Consider the following 20443-nt stretch of genomic DNA (forward strand, 5'->3'; position numbering starts at 1 on the left):
AGATTTATAGGATTCAAATTCAGGATTTTCAGTGTCACCATGACAAAGTGATGTCGAGGCTGTGACGCAATGTTTTCTTTCCAGTCTTGCTCCTTATCATCTTATTTGGCCACGCACGTGATTTCATTTAGATCTTGATTAAAAAGCGCTCAATTTTATTGGCTGTCACCCTCCCCAAACGCCAACACTTTAAAACCAATAAAATAACAGGATGGCAATAATTACACATGGCACCCATCCGTCATACGCCATCGGCAGCACTTGAAAGAAGAAATGCAGAAGAGGCTACAGGCTGCTCGCCCGTTATAAAGATGTAGAAACCACTTCCTGCCCTTCATCCAGACCACTGAGCCCAGCGTGGGGATGTGTGTGTGTGTGGGGGGGGGGGGGGGTGGAGTGGGATGGGGGTAGGGGATCCATGGCTTTGGACTCTACTGATTTAAGAGGCAGGAGGATTTTAGAGTCATAAAAATAATCCCTGCTAAATCACTACAGAAAAAGAGGGGGAGAAAAATAGAGACCGACAAGTGGAAACATGACAAAGAACCCTGAAGAAACACAGATGGAACAATCCTGGCGACCATTCAATATGGTATTGTTAATCATGACGGTTTGCTCTCTGAGCTTCGGCAGATTTTCAGGTCTGCTGGGGATTGTAGTGGAACATCAAGTTGAACCCTATGGACTCATCCTTGGTCACAGTTTGGATTTGTAACGATAACAGCTTGAGTTCCAAAAAAAAAAAAAAAAAAAAACTGGGCTGATTACACCAATGCCTGTTTTACTACCGAGTCTTCTCTCCTTCCCGTCCTCCTCTTAGGTGCTAAGTGGCGATGATCAAAGTGAGGCTGCTGTTGTCAGGACTTTGCATTGACAAGATCTGAAAGCTGCACTAATTACTACACTGCTTGTTTTATTGCTGTTTATCCCCCACCCCACCCAACATGCTGTTTTAACTAACCTTGTATACACCATATGTGATAAATTATGCCCAATCAGCCTCCATTTCAGCCTGGCCATCCAATTGACCAAAACAGTAAACAAAATAAAATAAAAACAACGAATCAACGCAGTCATAAATTAACCTACCAAGACCATCTAATCCAACCTAACAAACAACCAGTAACCAACAAAACCAACCTACCAATTGAAAGACCCAACAATCAAATGACTAAGACCTTCTAAGCAACCCGACAACCAGCAATCACCAACGAAAATAGATAATGACAACTAATTATTGAAAGACAAACTAAACAACCGTACAAATCAATCAACAAAAGAACCAAAACAACCACACAAGAAAGATCTTGTCAATCTGATCAGTTACGGCAGCTTTGTTAGTCTCGCTTGTCTCATCAATCAAATCACATCACATCACGTCAGTCACGACATTCCCGTCCGTGTCATAAATCGCGTCAGTCTCGTCAATCACCTCAATCTCGTCAGTCATGTCAGCTGCCATAGTTGTTTCCGCTAAACGTGTCGGCACGGTGTGTGCAAGCCACTGCTTTGACATGGCACAATGACTGATGATGAATGGGAGACAGCACCAATTTTGAGGTGGATGGAAAGAAAAAGACAAATGGACAAACCATTTTGTCTGTGGTTTGGACTTGTGGGCAAGTCGTGATGGAAAGTTTACAAACCACGGCACGCCAGCTAACCTAGCACTGAGGGATGGGCTAACATTAGCCATCAATCCACCCATTGTTGGATGAGAAAAGCTTGTTGATACCCTAACCCTAGTTTGAAAACCCCTAACCTTTCTTTGAAACTAAATCCCAGACTTGAAATTCTAACCCTATTTGAAAACCCAAATATGGAACCCTCATCCTTGTTTGACACCCCAACACTGGCTACTTTGAAACTAACTCTGGCTTTAAGTGAAAAATTGGAAACTTAGCCCTTATTTGAAACCCTATGCCTTCCTTGAAACCCTAACCCTTGTTTAAAAAACCAACTTTTTTGAAACGATCTCCAATTTGAAACTGTAATCAGTGGTCGAAACCCTCATTTGAAACCTGTTGTCTATTCCTCGCAAATTCAGAAGAGAAGTTGCCATGCGCAGTAAAGTCGCTCTTCAGCCTAATACTGCAGCTGCTGTCACACTTCAATGTAACGATGGAACTGCCTCTTGATCACAAACATGCAATTGTTTACAGTGACTTGCCCAAAGACATCATTATCTAATCACATCCAACAGCCTGCTGAACTACATTTCCATTACACAGCAAAAAGCTCCTGGGGAAGTAATGTGAACCGTCAGTCACGCTAGGTGGTCTCCAGGTTGAACGTGCCTGAATAAAAAGTCAGTGGTATTTATTTAATTCTGGCTCCAATTTGGGCTCCCATCCCGAGTCGAAACATTGGATTCTTGTTTCCGTCCCGTTCTTCTTTTTTTGTTAACCAAATAAGCACACAACGACAACTAAGCATCCTATCCATTCCCTGCTATTGAATTTCACTGCAATGGAAGCTTCTCTGTTTTGTCTTTTTCTCCTCATTCTTTCTTATTCTTTGCCTTCTTTTTCCTTTCTTTAGAGTGCTGGCAAAAAAAAAAAAAAGAGAGCGTACCGTCCTTGAGATGAGAGGAGAGCCGAGTCGGGCCAACGGCAGGGCAACGTCTCCACTCCCCCGCGTATTTTATTACCACAGGTGCAGGGGTAAAAAAGGAGGAGGGTGGAGGGGGGAGAGCATGCATTGATCAGATGCACGCTACAGGCCGGCTTAATTGAAAACAGCTCTATTTATACACCTGCAGGCACTAAAGGTCTCCGGGAGAGCACGACGGATGGAAAGGGAAGAGGAGGAGGGGTAGGAAAAAAAACAGTGACAGAATGGTGAGAAAAGACACCAGGCTGGAAGGTGAAAGACGTTCCCTGAACAACAGGGCGAAGGAGGAGAGCGAGGAGTGTGTGTGTGTGTGTGTGGGGGGGGGGGGTTTGCTCTTTGGTGTTCGCAGGTGCAAAACGCTTCAACAACAATGTGGACGAACAGATCCATCAGGAAAAAGTTGGCTTTTGTGTCGAGAGTGTTTAGTGATCCACTTGGCAGGTGCTACGAGAGAGCTTTGGTGGGTGGATGATAAAAAACAGCAGTTACTCCTGACAAGTGCCACCTTGCACAATAGAAAAACTGAAACTATGCTACAGTCGTTCCTCGGTTCACTTATTGAAGGTTCAGTGCATCGCATCTTGTGCAGTACAGTACAGTACTGTAATGCTTTCTATATGTCTCCGGTAAAATAAACATTGTTGCCTGATTGGGTATACAGTAGCCTGCATACGCGCATCGCCTCAACTGCCGTGGAGAAAGCAAAAGAGAGGCCCTAAATAGGAGGCCAACTTTCTATAACGCACCTTTATGTGCGTGCAATCGATGTATCCGCCACACCAGAATCAAGCAATGAGATGGATGATGGGCTGAAGTCTTACTTTTTGGGGGGGAGGCACGCAGTCACGCGATCGACCAAAACTCCACACATTGAGCACCCCTGGTGTAGAATGTTTGAATGGCGTAGAACAAAAAAACAAATAAAAACCTGCACTGTATTTCTTGTTGGTGATCAAGTAGATGCATGGAGCTGTAATATATATTTAATATCTATATTACCATAAATAATTGGGCCATACTTCACAGATTTAGCACACAACCAGTCAACAGATTTCCATCGTTATCCTTAATCACCTTTACTTGCTGCACATCCTTCCCATTTTTATCCCTCTGTTTGGCCAACCTGTAGAGTTCCTTTTCTCCTTCTTTTGTATCCAACTTGGAGTACATGTCGTCATATGCCTCTTGGTCAGCCTTGGCCACTTCTACCTTTGCCCTACGTCGCATCTCAATGTATTCCTTCCGCCTCTCCTCAGTCCTCTCCATGTCCCACTTCTTCTTCGCTAATCTCTTTCCTTGGATGATTTCCTGTCTTTTGCGGTTCCACCACTAAGTCTCCTTCTCCTCTTTCCGACCAGAAGACACACCAAGTACTCTCCTGCCTGCCTTTCTGTGTAACTTGGCAGTAGTATTCCAGTCTTCCGGGAGCTCTTCCTGTCCATCTCGAGCCTGTCTCACCTCTTTCAAAAAGGCCACACTACATTCTTCCTTCCTCAACTTCCACCACCTGATTCTCTGCTTTACCAATGTCTTATTCAACTTCCTACCCACTACTAGAGTCATCCTACACACCACGATCCTATGCTGTCAATCTACACTCTCTCCCACCACTACCTTACAATCAGTAACTTCCTTGAGATCTGCACAAAATATAATCCACCTGCGTGCTCCTACCTCTGCTCTTGTAGGTCACTCTATGTTCCTGTCACTTCTGGAAATAAGTGTTCACCACTGCCAATTCCATCCTTTTTGCAAAGTCTACCACCATCTGCCTCTCAAAGTTCCTTTGCTGAATGGCGTACTTACCCATCACTTCTTCATCGCCCCTGTTTCCTTCGCCAACATGTCCATTGAAATCTGCACCAATCACAACTCTCTCTCTCTGGGATGTTCAGGACTACTTCGTCTAGTTCCTTCCAGAATTTCTCTTTCAACTCTTGGTTACATCCTACCTGTGGGGCATAGCCGCTAACCACATTATACATAACACCCTCAATTTCAAATTTTAGTCTCATCAATCGATCTGATACTCTTTTCACCTCCAAGACATTCTTAGCTAGCTCTTCCTTTAAAATAACCCCTACTCCATTTCTCTTCCCATCTACTACATGTTCAAATAATTTAAACCCGGCTCCCAAGCTTCTAGCCTTACTCCCTTTCCACTAGCTCTCTTGGATGCACAATACAGCAACCTTTCTCCTAATCATCATGTCAACTAACTCCTGAGCTTTTCCTGTCATAGTCCCAACATTCAAAGTCCGTACACAGAGTTGTAGGGACTGTGCATTCCTCTTCTTCTTCTGCCAACTAAGTCGCTTTCTTCCTCTTTTTTGTCTTCGACCTACATTATCTGAATTTCTACCTACGCCTTGCAGATTAACAGTGCCGGGGGCGGGCATAGTTAGCCCGGGCCACGACCTATCCATTATGGAACTCGTTTGATGAATGCTCATATATGTTTGGCACAGTTTTACACCGGATGCCCATTCTGCCGCAACCCTTTGCATTTATCCAGGCTTGGGACCGGCCTACAGGAATTGTGCCCCCCTTGGGGCTGCAGATATTATCTTTGTCTCATCCACCAGTGTAGAAATTTTTGAGTAGCTCATTGTAAGCCATGCATGCACGTACAGTATGTCTAAGAAAAAGTGTGTGGAGGGGATAATAAGTGGAGGAAATAAAAGCCAGATTTGACGGCAACAATGTGGACCGGGGCTTCCCACAATTGTGGCTGCTTTCGAGTGTCTCATTGTCGGCCATGAGTGCATGCAGAATACAGAGAGAAAGGCGAAAGTGCGAGGCTGGAAAAAGAAGAGGAAAGAGACACTGTGGACGCGGCGACAACATTTCCAAGAAAACAGCTTGATTTTTCACAATTTTGAGGCCACATACACTTGATTTATTAAACAATTCAGATTTCAAAGTTTGGTCTTAAGAAGTGGTTCCCTATGTTTATTATTCCGACAGCAAAAAAACGGAATTGAACCATGAACTGTGATGTATGGGACTGTAAACAGAACAACTGCAAATAATATCCAGCAAGACATGACCAGTCCATACTTGTCGTTGTCTGGTCCGATGAAAATGCCCAAAATGTGATGGAAAACCGCCAGGAGAGCTCGTCACACCACAGGAAAGGAGCATCATGGCGGCTCTTGTTGAACAAACGGCAATAAAGGCTAATTGATTGTTAAGGTGCAGCTGTAATCCATTCCGCTGATTAAAGAAGCAATAAATTGACTTCCTGTAACTAGCGGGAGCATCTGGCGCTTCATCAGCCTGATTACAGTCACGAACCAGACGCAATGCATTGTGGGGGATGTTAGCTTCAAATCGCATGAATGCAGACAACTGTGAGCGTGATAAGACTCTCAGACACTTTTTATAAACGAATGAGCTTGATTTAGATTTTGCATGACTGGAATTTGAGCACATTTGATTGCGATGTTTGCTGAGGAGCGCTGAACGTATACTGCGAAGCAAGCTTCTCATGCCACCTTATGAAAGATGACCAAATTGAAGTGTGACTAACTAACAACAAACAGACAGAGTCAAACTTACCAATTGCAAATTAAAACCGCACAAAAAAAAATGGTCATGTTGCAAAAGAATCTAATCAGCAACCACTTAACTAACGAACCAGCGGTCAACTAACTGCAAACGAAAACCATATCCAATCTCACACAAGTAGAATGACAACATTTCTGCAAAGTAACCAAAGGACTAACTAACTAGCGGCATCTCACTTTGCAAAATGCTGTAATCTTTGGGAAAATAGGTGAACTAATTTCATAACTAACTAGTTAACTGAATAATCAAAGACTTGGCTATTTATTTGTATGTACAGTGTGCCCTTACCCATTCGCAGTTCACCATTCGTGGCCCCCATATTTACGGATTTCGGTGTCCCAAGTTTTTTTGTTTTAATTTACCGTATTTTCATTTAAACACGGCAGGCGCAACATTATTAGATGGCGCCTTCCAATGTAGTGCATCTTACGTGCATACTCAGTTCCAGCATGTTCAATTGATGCTGTGTGACTTGTCCACAAAGTACACTTAAACATAGTATTTACATTGTTAGCATGCATGCTAGCATGTGTTTTAGTGTCTATGCAAGCTACCATATGATGGTGCTCACTAGGCAGTGAGGAACAATTGCAATTTGACATTTGTAAGCATAAAAAATACTAAAACAAATAAAAGAATGACTCCCGTAATAATTGCCACAAAACATGAACTTTAAATTCTATTTATATGCTCCCAGCATGCTTTGCAGCACTATGTAGGTCCCAAGTGCCACACCACCATGTCGCAAAGCATGCTGAATAAAGTGGGGAGGGCACTGTATTTGTATTTTATATTTATGCATAGTTTACTTTTATTTCATATAATAACTTTTTTCTCTCCAAAACAACTGAATAACTCAACCAGCGAGCTAGCTAAATGCAAAGAAAACTACATCTCATTTCAAATCAACAAATCTGTATTCATTGAATCATTCCGGTGTGGTAGTCTACATAATTCACCCACGGGACCTCGAGTTAGGTTACGAGGTTTCGCAGGGACGTTCTTGTTGGTTACACTTCCGGTGTTAGTGGGTTAGAGAGTTCCCGCTGTAATGGGTTCACTCTGTTGATGTCTGCAATAAAACAAGGTTAGCTCCTGTGTTCAACACTCCACCTCAGACTCCTTTTCTTCGGCACTACACTGGTGACCCCGACCTCAGTCCTGGCGTTTCCAAGACTGAACCGAACATGCCGCCAACCGCCATCCTCAAATTGCCGGAGTTTTGGGAGACGTCTGCGACAGCGTGGTTCACGCAGACGGAGGCTTGATTCACCCTCCATGGGATCTCTGATGATACCGTGCGTTATTACCACGTTGTCTCAGTCCTCAGGAGCTCAATGGCAGCCAGAGCAGTGAGTTTCATCACATCTCCCTCAGCCCAAGATAAAGATGCTGGGCTCAAGGCTCACCTCCTCAAGGTTTTCAAGCTTTCACGGCCAGAGCGAGCCCGAAGTCTTTTGGCTATTAATGGAGTGGAGGAGAGTAAACCTTCCGAACACATGGAAATGATGCTTAACCGGCTGGGTGCGGAGGAGCCCAACTGTTTCTCAGACACATGCCGCCGCATGTTCAGACAGCGCTCGCTAACAGGCTTGTGCTACTTCCACCGCCGTTTTGGCGCAAAAGCTAAGAGGTGCCACCCTCCTTGCAACTACGACGCGACGGGGAAATGCCAAACCCCGCACTCCGTAGTGGCCATGAGCGCGGGCGGGAAGAACCGGCTGCTCTTCGTCATGGACACCCTTTCCGGGCACAAATTCCTTTGCGACACCGGTGCCCAGAGGAACGTCCTGACCACCACTGCGGATGACGCCCCTGGCGGGACTCAGGAGCCACCCATACTGTCCGCTAATGGCTCCCCTATCCCCACGTATGGCATAAACTGTGGACTTGTGTTTCGGGGGTTGGCGCTTTACATGGGACTTTGTCACTGATGTCTCGTTCTCTCTCCTCGGCACTGATTTTTTTTTGTGCCCACGGGCTGCTGGTGGACGTGAGAAAGGGCTGTCTGGTAGACACACTGACTTTCTCCTCGGTTGCCTGTGTCCACAACGAGGTGACCTATGGCGATCTCTCCAGTTCACTCTCAGATGGCGCCAAGTATCAGCTCCTCCTTGGTGAGTTCCCTGGCTTGACATGGCCCACTTTCTCTTCTGCCACTACTAAACATGGGGTCGAGCACCGCATTGAGACCAAGGGCACCCCGATTCACGCTAGAGCCCGACAGCTCGACTCGGAGAAGCTAGCAGTCGCTAAGTCTGAGTTTGCAAACATGGAACGCCTGGGGATCGTCCACCACTCGGATAGCCCTTGGGCCTCACCGCTACACATCGTCCCTAGACCAGTGGGTGGGTGGCGACCATGTGGTGACTATCGCCACCTTAACGACGCCACTGCACCTGACCGCTACCCTGTCCCCCACATTCAGGACTTCTCGGCCCACCTGGGGGGCAAAATCGTGTTCTCCAAGGTCGACCTGGTGCGCGGTTATCACCAGGTCCCCGTGCACCCCTCAGACGTTCCCAAGACGGTTGTAGTCACACCGTTTGGACTCAAAAACACAGCCCAGTCTTTCCAACGATTAATGAATTTGGTGCTCAGAGATTTGCCCTTCGTGTTTGTCTATTTGGACGACATCCTCGTCGCCAGTTCCTCGGAGGAAGAACATCTGAAGCACCTCCGGGACATCTTCGCGAGACTGGAGCGACATGGCCTGATCATCAACCTGGCGAAGTGTGTTTTCGGGGTGCCCTCCATCCACTTCCTCGGGCACCTCATCGACAAAACGGCGCTTCCCCCCTTCCGTCAAAGGTCGAGGCCGTCTCCGCTTTTCCCCGACCTCGCTAGGCTTGGGTGCTCTGGGAGTTTCTGGGGATGGTGACTTTCTATCGCCGGTTCATCCGCCAGGTGGCCCATACCATACGCCCGCTGTATGAGGCTCTTAAGGGCAAGGCCCCCAACCAGGACATTGAATAAATTGGTCGAGAGGGTGGAAGCCTTCGGGGCCACAAAGGCTGCGCTGAGCCGGGCCGCTATGCTGGCCCACCCATACCCGGAGCCCCCGTCGCTATCACCACCGACGCGTCAGACTACGCCGTTGGGGCCGTATTCAAACAGTGAGACAGCGACGCCTGGCAACCGCTTGCCTTTTTCCGCCTTCAGCTGGTCCCCAGGGAACGCAAATACAGCAGTTCGATAGAGAGGTGGCTGGCGATCCGCCACTTCCATTCTTCACTGGAAGGCCGTGAGTTCACGGCAAATGCGGACCACAAACCCCTCAGTGTCGGCATGCTCAAGGTGGCCGAGCCGTGGTCCGCCCGCCAGGCACGCCAAATGTCGTTAATCTCGGAGTACACTACGGACATCCGACACATCGCCGACAAATCCAATGTGGTCGCCGACAGCCTCTCCAGGGCAGTCGTCGGCACTGTGCATCTGGATGTTGACTTCTCCCGTATGAGCGCGGACCAGGCCTCGGACCGCGGGGTACAGACCTGGGTCGACTCATGCGTGGCCTGTCAGCGTGCTAAGGTGCATCGCCACGCAAAAGCCCCTGTGGAGTCCTTTACTGTCCCCGAGACGAGGTTCACCCACGTCAATGTCAACTTGGTGGGTCATGCTCAGCCTCAGGTGCGCCCCCAAGGAAGGACTGATGTCCTCGTCCTTTGGGGTTGGCCTTCCCCCGACGCCGGGGGCAGCGCTCTTTGCCCCGACTCCCTGCACCTGGCGGGGTGCCCTCGACCCCGTCAGGGCCCTGACCCCTTGACTCAATGGACTGTGCACCCGCCTCGGCCCCTGCAGTGCACACCCGCCGGGGTCGGGCCATCGTCCCTCCACGGCACAGGGATTTTGACTATGGGTGAATTCTGGGGAGGCTGGTGTGGTGGTCTACATAATTCATCCACGGGACCTCGAGTTAGGTTACGAGGTTCCGCACGGACGTTCTTGTTGGTTACACTTCCGGTGTTAGTGGGTTAGAGAGTTCCCGCCGTAATGGGTTCACTCTGTTGATGTCTCCAATAAAACGAGGTTTGCTCCTGTGTTCAACACTCCGCCTCCCACTCCTTTTCTTCGGCGCTACACTGGAAACTAACCGACAGACTGACTGACAAACTGATAAAATTATGCCAACTAACTAAAAACACCCCGGTACATACAAGGATTTTTCAAGTCTCGTGAAGATTTATATTTATCAAGATTTTTTTCAATGAAACCAACCTTACACATTCAGATGTAAAAAAAAAAAAAAAAAAGAATCATGTATTTAACAATTTTGGTCAGACTGTGGTTCATGTGCTCTAATAATCTCAACATAGAGTTGAAACAAAAAATGTACATACACTGTGGAAAAACACACATTTCACATTTTGTCTCACTGTCCAAAATCAAAATCAGACTAAACCTCTCCTGTTTTGGTCATTCAGGATCACCAAAATTATTTAATTTTGTCAAATGCCACAATAATGAGAGAGAATTTCTCAAGAGAATTTTATGTTATATTCTTTGGGGTAAAGTTTACATACACAAAAAATGCTGTGGTTGAAGAACATGGGGAAGGGGGTTTGGAAGCTCCCTATTGGTTAACTGACAACGAGGAGGTTACTTTCGGCTTGTCCCTTTCGGGGTTGCCACAGCGTGTCATCTCAGATGAACGCACATATATGTTTGGCACAATTTTTACGCCGGATGCCCTTCCTGACGCAACCCTTCTCAGGGAGTGGAGGCCCCAGTGGGATACGAACCCACAACCCCTGGTTTACCAAACCAGTGCTCTCAAAACTGAGCTACGGGGCCTCTCACCTATTGGTTAACTGACAACATGTGAGTTAATTGTTGGCACACCTGGTGATGTATTTAAGGCCACACTTCAAACACGCTGCTTCCTTGTTTGAAATAAGTGTAAAATCAAAAGAAACTAGCCAGGAAATCAGTGAGAAAATCGTGGAGCTCCACAAGTCTAGTTAATCCTTGCGTGTAATTTCCAGATGATTAAAGGTGCCACCTTCATCTGTTAAAATAATTATACGCAAGTATAAATATCATGGGAATGTCCAGCCGTCACATCACTCAGGAAAGCGACAAGACTCTGGGTCTTACAGATGAACGTGTTTTGGTCCGAAACGTGAGAATCAACCCCAGAACAAAAGCTAAAGACCTTGTGAAGATGCTGCATGAAGCTGGTAAGAAAGTATCATTATCCAGAGTGAAATGAGTCCTGTACTGGCATACGATGAAAGGCCACTCACCGAGAATTAAGCCATTACTCCTAAAGAAACATAAAGAAAGATGGATTACAATTTGGAGAAAGACACCAAGACAAAGATATGAACTTCTGGAGACAAGACATGGGGTCTGATGAAAATAAAATGAAGCTGTTTGGCCTTTATGACCTTTTAGATCTGGAGGGGAAAGGGGACGCTGGTAGACCTGAGAACACTTTACCAACTTTGAAGCATGGAGGTGGCAGCATCATGTTGTAGACATCGTCAAGAATAAAGAACATTACATGGAGATATTAAGGCAACATCTGAAGACATCAGCCAGGAAGCTAAAACTTGGGCGCAAATGGGTCTTCCAAATGGACAATGACCCGAAGCATACTGCCAAAATGGTTCAAAAGTGGCTTGAGGATAACAAAGTCAATTTCTTGGAGTGGCCACCACAAAGCCCTGATCTGAATCCCACCAAAAATTTGTGGGCAGATCTGAAAAGGCGTGTGCGAGCAAGGCATCCAAAATACCTGACTCAGTTACACCAGCTCTGTCAGGAGGAATGGGCCAGGATTCCAGCAGAGTACTGTCAGAACCTTGTGGAACCCTAAAACATTTGACCCAAACCCTAATCATAATTAACACATTAAAGTCCCACCCGTACTTCTCAGACAGAAGCTGTTAGACATCCTTGGTTAGGAGGAGACACATAAAGGGTGGGGGGATGGAGGGGCTGATTCATTGACCTGAATGGCTAATGAATACACTAACTGTGAAAAACAAGTGGGAAAACTTTTACTTTTTTGCTCTTCATCTGACTGAGTGACTGAATGTACAATGGATAAAACTAACAAAACTTAGTTCATACAATAGTCCTAAGGTCTTTGGGGATTTTGTGTGAAAATCATTTTGTACGTTTGATGTTTTGCGACTGCATTTGGAAGTGAAACCGTTGCGGAAACTGATACCCGGGAGCTTCCTGTACACACACGCACAGAAGTCAGCCACAGCCGGATAAAGATTTCAGAGCGTGAAAGTGCTTCCAGATATGTCGCGGGTGGTTTTCTGAGCGTTAGTCACAAGGCGGGCAACGCCTCCGAGCAGAGCAAAACTCACGTAGTCTGGTTCTGGTGGTAACGGCTCGCTGATGGCGATGCTGCTTTCCGCTGCTCAAATTCCTGCAGACTCAGCACAGTGCCCTTGTGCCCGTGCTCCACCAGCTTGCGGGCCGACTCCTTGTTCTGGAAGAGCGGAACATTCTATGTTTTGGATATTGCATTTAGTAAAATGCTAACGTTTTTTCAAGCAGATTGCATTGAAGTATAAGTCAGAACTTCAATTGACAAACAAGATGTAGGTTTTATTGGGTTATTGTTGGGTTACACGTAACATGCTGGACACTAGCACCAGTTTTCCACTCGTTTTTGATCCAGCTCACTTACAGAGGAAACTCAATTAACTAACTGGTTTACAAACTGAGAATATAATCCATCAATCTTCTGAGCCGCTTATCCTCATGAGGGTTGCGAGAGTGCTGGAGCCAATCCCAGCTGTCATCAGGCAGGAGGCGGGGTACACCCTGAAATGGTTTCCAGCCAATCGCGAGGCACATGGAGAGAGACAACAGTCGGACTCACAATCACACCTAATGGCAATCCAATCAATGTTGCATGTTTTTGGGATGTGGGAGGAAATTGGAGTGCCCGGAGAAAACCCACGCAGGCACGGGGAGAACCTGCAAGCTCCACACAGGCAGGGATCCCAGTCCATCAGAACTGCGAGGCCAAGATGGGGCCAGGATTTGAACCCCAGTCCTAAGAACCGCGAGGCCAAGACGGGGCCGGGATTTTAACCCCAGTCCTGAGCACTGCGAGGCCAATCGTCTAACCAGCTGCTCCACCATGCTGCCCGAGAATATAATGTTATGCCCTCCATCCATCCATTTTCTTTGCCGGTTATCCTCACGAGGGTCGTGGGGAGTGCTGGAGCCTATCCCAGGTGTCAATGGGGAGGAGGCAGGGTACACCCTGAACTGGTTGTAACGTAATGGCTCACATTAAAAAAATAAAATAAAATCTTCTGTCTGAGTGACCACTGTTGTGAAGACAGTTTGTACAGCATGAGGAAAATATGATACGATGTCACCTGAGAAGGGTTGCGTCAGGAAGGGCATCCGGAGTAAAAATTGTGCCAAAGAAATATGTGCGTTCATCTAAGATGACACGCTGTGGCGACCCCTAACGGGACAAGCCGAAAGAAACTTACTATGTTGACGTAATTACCAATGTGGACGATTTAGACATTACTTCATGCGATAAAAAAAGATTAGTGAATCTTCCATTTATCCATTCATCCATTCTCCTAGCCGCTTATCCTCACAAGGGTCGTGGGGAGTGCTGGAGCCCATCTCCGCTCTCAACGGGCAGGAGGCAGGGTACACCCAGGACTGGTTGCCAGCCAATCACAGGGCACATAGAGACAAACAGCCGTACTCACAATCACACTTGGGGGCATTTTAGAGCATCCAATTAATGGTGCATGTTTTTGGGATGTGTGAAGAAACCGGAGTGCCCTGAAAAAAGTCTTCCATTTAGAAAAGTGTAACTATGAATCTAACCTTTTCAAATATCAGACAAAGTAATAGATTGCACCACAAGGTGGTGCTTTGTGGTCATATTTGGAAAAATTTGTCATGTTACAAACTGGGTTAGTTTGGCACCTGACCAGAGAGGGCCAATCACAAGCCATGGCTTCAGAAGGCGTAAAAGAGATGGGGCGGGGAATCGCGCTTCAGCAGATATTTTTGGAATGTAACTAAACTTGTAATCATGGAAATGTCCAAAGTAACAAATATGCACATTTTCTCACAGCAATGAAAGGTATTACCGTTACATATATTTTTAATTACATTATTTAATCAACTAAAATGTGCAGTTCTGCCACAACACTGTAAATGACCACCTTGAAAACAACTACCTCTCATCTAAGAAATTAATCTTTTACTCAAGTTACTGCATAATTTTGCTCACAAAGTAACCATTACTAATCCACACAGTTCTTCTTCTTCTTCTTTTCATTTTGGCTTGTCCCGATTAGGGATCCCCACAGTGTGTAATCTTTTTGCATCTAAGCCTATCTCGTGCATCCTCCTCTCTAACACCCACAGTCTTCATGTCCTCCCTCACCACATCCATCAACCTTTTCTTTCGTCTTCCTCTCACTCTTTTGCCTGGAAGCACCCTTCTACCAATATACCAACTCTCTCACCTCTTAACATGTCCAAACCATCGAAGTCTGCTCTCTCTAACTTTGTCTCCACAACATCCAACTTTGGCTGTCCCTCTAATGAGCTCATTTCTAATCCTATCCAACCTGCTCACTCCGAGCGAGAACCTCAGCATCTTCATTTCTGCTACCACCAATTCTGCTTCCTGTTGTTTCTTCAGTGCCACCGTCTCTAATCCGTATATCATAGCCGGCATCACCACTGTTTTATAATCTTAGCCCTTCATCCTAGCGGACACTCTTCTGTCACATAGAACACCAGACACCTTTCGCTAACTGTTCCACCCTGCTTGGACCCGTTTCTTCACTTCTTCACCACACTCTCCATTGCTCTGTATTGTTGACCCCAACTATTTGAAGTCTTCCACCCTCGCTATCTCTTCTCCCTGGAGCTTCACTCCTCCTCCTCCACCCCTCGCATTCATGCACATATATTCTGTTTTACTTCGGCTAATCTTCATACCTCTCCTTTCCAGTGCGTGCCTCCATCTTTCTAATTGTTCCTCCACCTGCACCCTGCTTTCACTCCAGATCAGAATATCATCTGCGAACATCATGGTCCAAGGGGAGTCCAGTCTGACCTCATCTGTCAGCCTATCCATTCCTACTGCAAACAGGAAGGGGCTCAGGGTTGATCCCTGATGCAGTCCCACCTCCACCTTAAATTCTTCTGACACACCTATGGCACATCTCATCGCTGTTCTGCTGTCCTCATACATGTCCTGTACTTTTCTAACATATCTCTCCGCCACAGTTCCTCTCTTGGTACTCTATCATAGGCTTTCTTTAGGTCTACAAAAATACAATCCTTCTGAGCTTCTCTGTACTTTTCCAAGAGCCTCCTCCATGCAAATAATGCATCTGTAGTAATTTTTCTAGGCATGAAACCATACTGTTGCTCGGATATACATACTTCTGACCTGAGTCTAGCCTCTACTACTCTTTCCCATAACTTCATTGTGTTGCTCATCATCTTTACTCCTCTGTACTTTCCACAGTTCTGAACATCATCTTTGTTCTTAAAAATGGGAACTAGTACACTTTTCCTCCATTCTTCTACCATTTTGGCAAACATTACGCTGTTTCCAGCAAATTTTCAAGATGTGCTCCACAGACTTTGTTTGGGTTTTAACCTTTTTTTTTTTTTTTTTTTTTACAGAAGTACTTCCAAATCCTGAACATAGCTTTTGTTAGTTATTTTTGTATATGTTCTTAAGTTGATTGTTCCTGCAATCCGCATCCAAAATGCAAAGTTTGAATAGTTGGAATTATTTTCTGGAAAACGTCCTGTTGTTTTCAGCTAATTTTAAACATATACAATTATACATATATACAATTTTTTCCAAGCAAGTAGCACATTTTTGTGCTTCAGAGCTCACATGTTGTCCGCTAGAGTGTTCCGGTTCCTAAAATCCAGGTGAGCATCGTCAGTATCTGAACTTCTATTAAAAAATATTCTGCCATTTTCAGATACTTCTTATTATTTTCCTTCAGATACATTTATGTGAAACACACTTTTTGAGTTTATAAAAAAAAAAAAACTTTTTTTTGGGGGGGGGGGGGGGGAAACAGGCACTAATAGCGCTAAATTTTGCACAAAGCGTACTTTCAAATCTTGAACGGAGCCTTTTGGTGCAGGTGTTCTTGGGGCCGGAGCGTCATTGACGTTGGGGCGTCCAAACTGCAAACCGAGCTGTCAGTTCGTCCACTGCAGCCTGTCAGCTCGCCGCCTCATGTCCGGAAACTCAAGATCCCCCCCCCACCACCGCTCTTTTGATGCAGCTCAGCAGAAACGATCCCCCAGTCCCAAAGTTGGCACCGAACCTCGTTCTCTTTATGCTGGACGCATACCCGCAACATCCATCCTGGCGGCCCAGGTGATGACTTTGTAATGCAACCTCTCCCACCATCTGAAAAGCCCCAAAGAGCGGTGGCCAGGAAAAACAGGTCTGGGCAGCGGGGCGACTTATCAGAGTCTCGGGCATTCGTCGTGGCGGTGGTGACCCGGCCCGACCCGGTGATTGACGACAGCTGATTAGCAGGTCAGATCTGGCCTGTCGGTCTCCTGTGTGGACACAGGTGTTAAAACAAAGTGGACCACTATATCATCCACGAGTGTGCCATCTAGTGGAATTTGGGAGCACCATCCAACAGAGGAACCATTCAAAGACGTTCTTTTGCTCTTTTGGGTCTCGCTTGTGCGTTGCTTCCCTCTCGCGTGCAACTTTAGTAACTACATTAAGAAAGCAGGCTCAGTGTCAGATTCCTTTGAGAATTTTAGTGATGTTTACTTTTAAATCTAATGAACGTTCGCTTTGTTTGTGCAGCGATAGCTATCATAAAATTTATATTCATTTTCAGTTTAGTTTTGGCGAGCAAACCAACATTAAACAAATGCACACGTGGCTACTTTAAGGCGACGACGAAAACTCATCTCACTTTGAGGAAAAACAAATCCATCGCCGTGACTTTGGAGTCCAAATAATCTTCGTAGTCCTTAAAGCAGTTCACCGGGTCTCGTAAATCACTCGTTTCGTGAGACTCCATTTCGCCGGTGTGTTGTAGAGTTTCCGTGGCAACCACTGAGACTTCTTGTTACACACGGAAGCGGAAGTTGCACTCGGCTGGACCAATCAAAGCTGCAGCGCTTTGAAAGCAAATTTAAAAAATTGACTCGCTCGCATACTGAATAGCAATCAATCCATCTTCTGGGCCGCTTATCCTCACAAGTGTAGTGGGTACCCTGGAGCCTATACCAGCTGTCAACGGGCAGGAGGCAAGGTACACCCTGAACTGCTTGGCAGCCAATCACAGGTTACAGCCGTACTCACAATCACACCTATGGGGAATTTAGAGTGTCTATTAATGCATGTTTTGGGAATGTGGGAGGAAACCAGAGTACCTGGAGAAAACCCTCACAGATACGGGGAGAACATGCAAACTCCACACAGGCTGGGCCGAGGCCAATGCTTTACAGCTGCTCCACCGTGCCGCCAAAAATGTTATAATATTATAACAATGTTGTTCAGTTTGTAGCTGTGTCTATCCTTCGAGTGCGTAGCACGCTGCCTAAGTCAAGTCGCAAAAAGCTAACTACGACATGCGTAAATAACCTAAATAAATAAATAAATGTCCATGTGGTGGCTGCTCAAAACTTTGATCTTTATTTTGTGTATATTTATTTAGTTTTTTAAATGAAAGTCGTCCCGCTTCATTTGGGCCAGCTGTTGATTGTTCTGTGTGAAATATTTGCACCTCGATGCTCATAATGATTACAGTATTATTGTTTTTTTTTTGGTGGGCGGGGGGGAGTTCTATCACAGAAGTCTCAGCCACCATGCATGGTTTTTTAATCAAAAGAGAGCAACATTTAAAAGTCTTTATTCGTAAAATATCTTTCATGTAAATTCTCCATGCATACTGTAGATTGCAAGTTTTTCTTATAAAATTTCAGTACAAAAAAAATACTTCATGTGCAATCACAAAGTGTTAACATTATGGCAGACAGTCAGGATTACACTTTGAAATATAAATGATCTAAACACGAAACAACCTTCCAGTCAGACATTTTGACAGGTTTTGTATACAGGAGTTTTTGAGTTATTAGTTTGTTAATAATAATTGTCCGCCTGAAAGGGAGCAAAAATACTCAAAAGGACAAGCGGTCGCTAGCATTTCGACATCGTAAATCATAAATCAAAAGAAACTTTTTCTGAAACTTTGAACTCGTTAGTGGAAGGTCGTGGAACTGGGAATGTTTGAAATTGTGACGTTACAAGTTTAAATTTATATTATCTGTGAGAAACTGACATGGAATATTAAACCACTAAAGCCATATTGTAAAAAGGAAATAATAACATGACTAGATAATTTTTTTGGGGGGGTACTACATTTTGTATTTTGGAGAATTTATTTTTTTAATAATACAAATCTAAAATCGCATTTTTAATACATGAATAAAATAATTTAAAATGTCTTCATAGATTACAGGAATAGTCACATCTTCAAGGAAAAAAAAACCCACAAACAAGTCTTCAAGAAAAATAGTACTACTTTTTTCAGACTGATACCAGTACATAGTACCGATACCGCTGGTACTTCTGACAACTAAAATTTCAATTAACACGATAACATACAATTGTGACCAAATACTTATTTTTTGTTTTCTTTCTAATGCACAGAATTATTTACAGATGCATCAAGCCACCAACACCTGGCCAAGAAAACTTACTCTATCAATTTTTTTTTTTTGCCTTAAAGGTTAAGTGTCATGAAATGAATGATGTTTAGTATGTTATTAATGAAAAAGTGGCAGCTGGTATGGACCCATCCATTTTTTTTAATGTTTTTGGCTTTTTGTCACTCCTGCCATGAAAGTCCTCTCAAGGGATTTGTTTTCGACAAGAAGCAGGAAGTGACGTTGTAGGCAGGTGCGTGCTCAACTGGACTTGTTTGTTTCTATTAGTTTTACCTGCAGAAAGATAGCTCGTTGTTCCTTCGTATTAGCCAAAATGCCGGCTCGTTGTGTTGCTAGATATTGGTCGAACACTTGGGAGGATGGTTTTACCCTTCATAAGTTTCCAAGAGACCTGGTTCGTAGTGAAAAACGGATTGCACAGGTGCAAAGGACGAGAGCTTTGTGGGTTCCAAATGACAGGTAGGTGTGTATACAGCCCAAAAAAAAAAAAAATAGTTTGGTGCGGACCACGTAATCCGTTTCTTATTACGTAACAAAAGATCCACGTATGTATGACAGGGGTGCAAAGGTGCTTAGGCCGGGGTGGCTCAAACATACTATCTGGGAATCTGTCGCCACCCCGTCCACCGGTCATGGCTTCAGCGCCACGTCCGCCGGTCACAGCTTCGGTGCCGCATCCGCCGATCGCGGCTTTGGCCGTGGTGACTCATTTTCAGCATTGAGGTGGCTTATTACGGCGCCGAGCCGGGCCGCATTATGGCGTTGTCATCGCACGTGGCTGAGTGCGCCATTGCTGGCAGTGATGTTCATTGACTCTGCCGTCCGCGGCATTGTTCATAGCCGCCGTCCGCGCTGAACAACAACGCCAATGGCAACGGGGGTAAACAATACCGCCGACAATGGCGTACTCAGCCGCAGGCGACGACAAAGCCGTAAAGCGGCCCAGGTTGGCGCCGCGATGAGCCACTTTGGTGCCACCCCAGCCGAAGCCGTGATCAGCTCATCGCACCCGGGCCGCGGCGTTGTAATCGCTCGCGGCTGAGTACGCTACATATTGTCATACTGTCGGGGAGTCTGTTGTTAGTTAGACGTGATCTGCATATCATTTAAATATGGCTTGAAACAATAGGGTAATATTGCTCCGGACACTTCACTCGATTGTGAGATGTTCTCCTCTTCGAAAAGAGCTTCTGTGTCAGAAGCGGCATATTCGTCTCCCAAAGTAGGGTCCACCGCGTGTTTTCAATGGCGAATGTCCGGGGTGACGTTATTGGCAGGAGATGCAGCCAATACGGCGACCACTTGAATGTCGAATGACACTTCCAGTACTTTGGGCATGGATGATGTGCTCTCTGCTCATATATTTTTTTTTTGTATGGATATTGAAGTGAATAATGTTATATGTATTTTTCATTTCAATATCTATTTTAAAATGTTTTTAGGAATGACACTTGACCTTTAAGTATCACTTCCTGGTATGGAAAACTTTCACGACTACCTCATTCCTTGAAATAATACCATAATCGACGTACTACCGATACGTGGTACCTGGTACCTAATTGTTTTG

The 20443-nt window shown here is 45.4% G+C and overlaps 1 protein-coding gene across 2 annotated transcripts in view; it reads right to left on the reverse strand.

Annotated features, from left to right (window-relative positions):
* The window catches only part of cfap299 (cilia and flagella associated protein 299), an 89174-nt gene extending 71882 nt beyond the window's left edge, over positions 1 to 17292 (reverse strand). The window contains exons 1-2 of one of the 2 annotated variants that reach the window (XM_061818485.1): positions 17118 to 17292; positions 12510 to 12634 (exon numbers count right to left, since the gene is read on the reverse strand). In XM_061818485.1, coding sequence (XP_061674469.1) covers positions 12510 to 12634; positions 17118 to 17225 — 233 coding nt within the window. In that variant the 5' untranslated portion in view covers positions 17226 to 17292. The remainder of the gene's footprint in view (positions 1 to 12509; positions 12635 to 17117) is intronic. The other variant, XM_061818484.1, reaches the window with a different exon arrangement.
* Between the last annotated feature and the right edge of the window lie 3151 nt (positions 17293 to 20443).

This window comes from Syngnathoides biaculeatus, chromosome 4, assembly GCF_019802595.1.
Source record: "Syngnathoides biaculeatus isolate LvHL_M chromosome 4, ASM1980259v1, whole genome shotgun sequence".
In the NCBI taxonomy this organism is placed as follows: domain Eukaryota; kingdom Metazoa; phylum Chordata; class Actinopteri; order Syngnathiformes; family Syngnathidae; genus Syngnathoides; species Syngnathoides biaculeatus.